The sequence below is a fragment of the Thermobia domestica genome, chromosome 1 (genome assembly GCF_964235325.1).
Source record: "Thermobia domestica chromosome 1, izTheDome1.hap1.1, whole genome shotgun sequence".
Lineage (NCBI taxonomy): Eukaryota > Metazoa > Arthropoda > Insecta > Zygentoma > Lepismatidae > Thermobia > Thermobia domestica.
Window position 1 is genome coordinate 147,408,617 of NC_137454.1, and position 7,338 is coordinate 147,415,954.

The following is a 7,338-nucleotide window of genomic DNA, read 5'->3' on the forward strand; positions in this document are numbered from 1 at the left end:
TTGAAACCAGTTATATACTCTGGAAAGTAAATAAATATTTTAGCATTTCGTCTAGCGAACTAATTTGCCTCCTACCTCTCTCACTATGAAAATCGATGTTGACGTATTAAAATACAAGCCAATCGATCAAATATTCCTGAGATATTTTGTAAATTAACAAAACAAAAAAAAAAAAAAAAAAAGTAAAAACAAATAAATAAAATTACGAAGCTTAAACCATGGTTCACACATTTGAAAAGTACTTGAAGACTTAGCTATGTAAACTCCATCTACTCAACAAAACTATTTATTTATATGGAAATAAATTACAGGTCTTCATATGCAACAGAACAATCATTTTTACTGTTATCTACAGAGAAGGCGTTTTAGCAGAACAAATATACATACACAATACGAGATCACACAATCTAGTGACGAGCACACGTAATTATGAATTGGTTTGAATAATATGAAACTAATAACAATTTCCTTGCAAACTTGTGCACGCAAACATGGAATGTTTCACTTTCAATGAAAGAGTACTGTTTACATAAAATAATTACATTTACAGATTTACCATACATTTATAAACATTATTTACAATAATATGTACATTTACTTGCCAAACTTCTTTGCAACTTATCCAGTGCCCAAATAATTACTTAATTATCGAGATTCTAACAAAGGAAATTTGTAACTTTTGAGATTCTTAAACAATAAATAGTTGCACATTAGTTTTATTTGAAAAATGAACAGAATTTCTCAATTTAAACCCAGAATATCTGTCTCTTTTCTAGAACCCTTATCTACGACGAAGGTAGTTACATTTAAAAATATATAGCAATTAACTTCTTCATTTTCATTTTAATCTAAAATACAGATTACGTGTGTTTAATGTAATGTCCAGCTCAAGTTTACAATCAATCATGTTGTCCAGCTTTTATTCTTTAACTTATATGTTAAGAAGTGAAAATATTAATACTTATATACTGGTGATTTGAAAAGTTAGTTCAATACTGTCTCAGAAACCCCTGCCTTCATATTATTAAAATACTATACACAATACGACAGATACTCTACGTAAAACCGTTCCTTCTCTCATTAGCTACAACATAAACCTAGCGCTGTAATCTCCTACCACACAACTCCTTCTTCTTTATATTTTTTTTAACGTTTACAAAAATTTGACATCAACATCTTTTATTATGAATGGTGTTTCACAAAGCATTGGTAATTATCATCCACCAGAATAAGAATTATGCTCGAACATTTTTTTTTTTCTTTTTTAAAGCAAGACTTGTTACATGTAGGTAACCTACTAACACTTCTTTTTCTCGAGTAAAAACGATTAAACGATTATAGTCAACGAGTCAACGAAAGTTGGTACAAAATTCTTTCTTGTACCTTTTAGAAAATTTTAGCAGATTTCTGTAGTATAGGTTCTCTCAAAATATCTTACAAACCGAACACAACATTTGTTGCTGTGATGAATACACAGGGAAGGAGAAAGCAAATCAGTAAACACCATATCAAAGGTAAAAGAAAAAGAGGAAGTAACTCCCCTTCTCACTTCTACCCATATTAGACAACGGATATTCGTGTGTGACTGCAAGTGGTTAAAATTACATGGGAAATATAAAACAGCGTTAAAATTTAGCTGCGGAGTTTACAATTCATGTCTAGGAAGAATGTACTACATACAATAAAGTACTTGTAATCCGTGTTTTATAATAAGGTCTGCACTTACACTTAATATGTCAGGTCGGTACCATTTTTTACTATGTTTATGTAATTCATCGGATGATCAACTTTGGAACTGTTTCACTAGTTCTGACATTTTTTTTCCCTTTCTTTTCAATGCTCCTGCTAAGAACGACTGTTTCAGCTAAGAAATAACGCAGTGATTATTCACATCGAACATAGAAAACTGCAATTATTGAATTTACACACGGCCCTAACGATTAATAATAAAATTTCGAAAATTCTTTAACGAACTAGTGTGCTCACAAGTACTTTCTCGCTACAGTACAAAATCTGCTTCATAATTTTCTAAGCACTAAATCAACATTACTACTGGAATGACAAATAACAGTATCACATTTAAAAGGTACTTAATCCGTAGCAGATACAGTAATTGTTTTCCCTTTAGGATCGTCAAACCTATCCATTGTCCTTATATCCATGATCATAACAAGACCCCACCCAAGAATAAGGGCTAATATAGCGGTCACAAACAATCCTGACCAAATGGGTGCAGTAAAGAAATATACGCAATCATATCCATCATCAAAGACCAATTTCGAGCCTAAAAATGGTTGCACCTGAATGCTTCGGAAAATTAATTTCATGTTATGTTGTGGACCTTGAAATATCACTTGTTGGCTGCAATGGTATGAAAAATTTTGTGGAGCTTCCACAGTATAAGGATCAGCAGCTGTCAAATTACCCTTCAATTCATCGTTATCGATGACTAAATCGACTGCTACTCGCTCCAAATTCCAGTAACCGTACGCCGAAAGCGAGAAAAAGAGTGTCAGAGTAGCAGGCCGATCACTACCTTCAACTTTCAACTTAAGTGTAAGGGACTGAAAATTTTTCCCCGTATTATCTGTAACAGATATGGCATCTTTTGAAAACGTAACTACTGTACTGTTTGGTTTCCCTGTGGGCTTGTACTGAAACTGCAGTGGAGCGGAAGTATACAGCATAATATTATCTGTATTATACAGTGGCCCATAAGACACTGTAGTGTTCTTTTCTGCTGCCCTTCGTACTCTTACAACTTGTTCCACCTCTGCTGGTTCCCATGACGAGTGTGATCCCGTATACAGAGCAAGAACATTCTCATACTTATCCACCAACTTACGGAAATAGCTACCAACAATTTCATCATGCCGGCTCAACAAATCTGGTCTGTCTTCCGTTCCTGATGCATCATCCATGTTAACTACCAAAACTGTAGTTTGTTCTTTGGGCACAGAGCTCAAATCGTCACTGCCGGGACCTATAACTACGCGATGCACATTATACCCGTGTTCCCTTAAGTTATGGAACGCAGATAACGGTTCTCCTACCGATGAAAAAAACACACTTGATGCTGAGTTACCTGTAACGTTTTGTAATACTGGAAATGAACCTTGTCCATCACTATCTTTCCAACTAAAATCTTCCACACTCAAACTTTCTTCCATAAATAGGGCAACGAAAGGTTTCTGCTGGATTTTCTTCAACACAAACATATTGAAGTCATCCGAACTCCATTTCTTTAGAGCTGGAACATTGTCCATGATATTATTGTCATTATAAGATTGCCACATAACCACTGGAACATGATCTTCTGCAAATATACAACTAATAAAAAATACAGAAAACAGCAACATACAGCTACGACCCATCCTTGCAGACACCATCTTCAAGAATGCTCATGTGATTTTAGAATCACTGTTGCCACTTTATATATAAATTAATACACATGGGTCAACTTCCGGAACACCATCGCAAAAATTAGGTAGCGTAAAGAAAGGCAAAACTTAAGAAAATGAAATGAAGCGGTTAGAGAATAAATTTCGTAAGTAACCAATTGTACATTTCGGAAAAATTGACTTTAACAACCTTGTCCGTTAACATATTCCTACATCGTTCCTATATATCTGCACTCAGACGAGTACTCACTAAATGATGTGTTACGTATATGACTATCATACAACACGTGCATGAACCGCCAGAATGCAGTTTCACAAAATGTAGCATAACACCTTTATCCCCTAAGCGGATCAATTATAACTGCTATGCCTATTATCGTAAAGTAACACGCAGATTTTGCTTTGAATTGACGCAAATTGTTACGGAGTTGGGCCAATGAAAACGAACGCTTAACTGACGTGTATCCAATGGTACAATTTAAAGTAAGTCATTGGCTTTAGTTCATCTCTATTACCACCTCTTGTTAATTTGTTTACTAGTTGCAACAATACTTAAAAATGTAATTATTCTTTAGCTCCATTTTCTCATTTTACAGGTTATTTATGCTTAATTGAGGACAAGAAATTGGGGCAAAATAAATTACCTATAGTACTCTAATTCATTTTAAAGCAATGAAGGCAGAAACATGAAAGGTATAAAACGTCAATAAATTAATTTGCTTCTTTCTATTAATTCAGAGGGTTAAGTTCCAAACTTGGTCATCCGTTTCTAGGAATATTTTGAAAATTTACCGAAAAGGAGTGAATAATTTGCTTGTTTGTGTGCTTGATAATCTAGAAGGAGAGCGAAAGTTGTGTTTATTTTCTTAGATAAACGGTACTGAACATAGAACTATTTGGCAAGCGGAGGAAAATACTTGGGGCATGGTTACTTCATGGTAGGAATATGGGAATGTAGTAGGCATTTGTTTTGTAAACATGGTTGATGATAATCAGGAAAATCTATTTTTAAAAAGTGAATTCATGGCTTAAAAATCTAGAAATAAATTGTAGAAAATGCGGTAAGGAAATAACTGTAAAAAAAAAAAAAAAAACATGGAGAAAGTTATACTTTTCAATGTAACGGTAAGTAACATAACCAACATGGCGGCATGATTCTAGAACACAGGTCCCCCTTCCCATTTAACTGTAATAAAGACAGAAAGCAACATGCCCTGTGGGGCTCTAACCCAACTTCACTCGCTAACGCTCGCTCGGAAATATTATGTGAACTAAATATTAAACTTTGGGGCAGAAAGAAACCAATTATTATACTTTTTGCCCAAAACTAGGGGGACGACCAACTTCGGAATAAATGCTAATTCAGAACACTGATTAATTGAAAGCATACACATACATCCATATTTCTAATTAGCAAAGATATTAAAAAGAAAACTCAAATCGTTCCCTTTGATTTAACGATTTACTAACGTATGAAAGAGAGCTCCTCCTCAGTGAGCGAACAAGAGGCGGATACTCCCCAGACATGTTATATTCTAAGGTGAGTAAAGGAAAATAAAATTGTTTTCTGTATACAAAAAAAAAAAAAAAAGTGCAGTAGATACAATATAGGGGTACGGGGCCAAACTTTTCCAAATCATTACATTACAATTTTACATATAAAGTCAGCATAATTATTTTTGCATCTTTTTAATATTTTTACAAAGGATGCTGCACCAAACTGCTTATTATGAAAATATATTCATTAAATTAGCTACTAATGAGCATATTGAAGTGTACATAGAGTTTCATAAGGTAATAGTATACAACAGTACCTCATCATCTTCTGTGCGCGTGGATACTTCATACTGTTGCACTACGTATAAAAATGATTTTATTACATTTAGAAGTGGTAATAGAACACGCAAGAAACCCAGATCATGTATTCACACTCCGACATGAAGTGTGAATACACCGTGATCTGCGTTTCTTATGTATTCCATTACCACTTCTACATGAAATAAAATCATTTTTATACGTAGTGCAACAGTTAGAAGCATCCACGTGCACGTGACATGCGATATGTGTTTCAAATCCCCCACATATACTCATACACTACGTACAAAGGCACATTATTATTCTTCGCATACCATAAAACACAACGCAACGCAACGCAAACCGACGTACATTTTATTTTATATTACTCAGTAATTAAATGAAAGTCGCCTTGGTACCTCATTTTCAAGTTCCTAGATCCTCAATGAATAATCCGTAAAAGACTGCACTTCGTGAGTCCTCGCTAAATGATGAGGTACTGTCGTATACTATATCCTTTCAGAACATTAAATCACAAAGAACATAAAAGCTACTACACTACATACATAGGCTATTACATTTACTTCTCTTTTATCTTACAATGATCCATGGGAAGTTGTTTATCCCATTTTCTAATAAACATCTTTTGTCATCTTTATTTACTTCTACGCTAACTGAACCGCTTACTGCAGAAAGCAAATATATCCACATTTTGTAATATTTGCAGGAGAGACAAAAGAATTGAAGAAGACCATCTTTACGATGTTTCCACCATAACATAAAAATTTAAGGCGTCGCGATGCCCATTGTTATTGCGCGGACAAGTGTCATTTTGATGCTAAACGATTCATTGACCTATTACAATTATTTATCGTCACAAAAAAGGAAATGTGTAAATGTTGGACATGTTTGCTTTCTGCAGTAAGCGGTTCAACATCTAATAGAGTTCATTTTCTTATAATATTCTTTTCAATGGAACAAACAATCTTTGCACCTACTAGTTAGATGTGAACTCTTCCTATACAACATTCGGGTTAAGTTTAGAGTTACCCCTCCGCTTCTTATAAAAGTCAGGAAAATTTACAGGAGAAATGAGGAAAAAAAGATAATTTGAAGTTTTTATTTGATGTTTAGGAATGTAAGTTCGGCAGGAGAGTTATGTTTAATACGAGAAAAGATATGTGGAAGTTAGTACTATTTGCCGGATGCGGAAGCATTGCAGAAGGTTTCAGCAGCATGGTAGTTGTAAAATATGGCGAATATGGCGAACAGGTGTAACGAATGCGCAAAATTAATGAAGAAAACCTTTTAAATTTTTGTGAAACACACGGAGTATTGAAATGAAGTGAAATATAACAATGTTTAATACTTTAAGCACTGTTTTTTGTATGTTGCAAAGTCCAAGGGCAACTTCAGACTGGAGGGGCAACTCTAAACTTAAGCTCAACATTCCTCTTAATACTCTTTGCTTTTTCACATTTTTCTTTATCAAATTTATTATTAAAGTCCTTATCTGCTGAACTGATTTTTGATGCTTTTATTGAGTAGATTTTCGGTCTTAATCCAATACATTCTTCTATAAATATACCTTCATCTTTCATTTTATGAAGTATTTTCTTATTCATTTGAAGTAGTTCGTGTCTATTATTGTGCACATAATCACTTGTATCGAAGTAATTAATAAAACTTTCTAGATCTTTATACACATCTTTCGTTTGAATATGATAAATATAACTATCCGTGTCTGTATAGCAGATTTCCATTCTGTCTAGATATTTTCGTTTCATCATATTATAATGGAAGTTATACATAAAATATTTGGTTAAATCTAAAATCGACATACCCAAATAGCTTGGATTGATAATGTTTTGATCTTGTTCATATGCACAGCTACTAAGTTTCCTGTATATACTGTGGTGTTTTTAGAGTTTAGTTTCATTACAAGCTTCTCATATCTCTTTTAATCACTTGCTAGTTTTATGTTAACTCTTGTTCTAATATTTTCCATTGTCTTTCCAAACAACATCTCCCTCAATATCAATGAGGGTCCCGGGTTCGGTTCCCTGTAGGAGAGTCTTTGGAATTTTAACTATCCTGGATATGAATGTGTTCGTATCCCTGTCAAATATGGTAAAGGTCAAAG

At 33.9% G+C, this 7,338-nt stretch overlaps 1 protein-coding gene across 1 annotated transcript; it reads right to left on the reverse strand.

The window, feature by feature from the left end:
- Positions 1 to 270: 270 nt before the first annotated feature.
- On the reverse strand, positions 271 to 3,415 carry LOC145689905 (V-type proton ATPase subunit S1-like). The gene has a single exon (XM_081764237.1). The coding sequence runs from the start codon at positions 3,387 to 3,389 to the stop codon at positions 2,091 to 2,093; it is 1,299 nt and encodes a 432-aa protein (XP_081620363.1). The 5' UTR covers positions 3,390 to 3,415; the 3' UTR covers positions 271 to 2,090.
- Between the last annotated feature and the right edge of the window lie 3,923 nt (positions 3,416 to 7,338).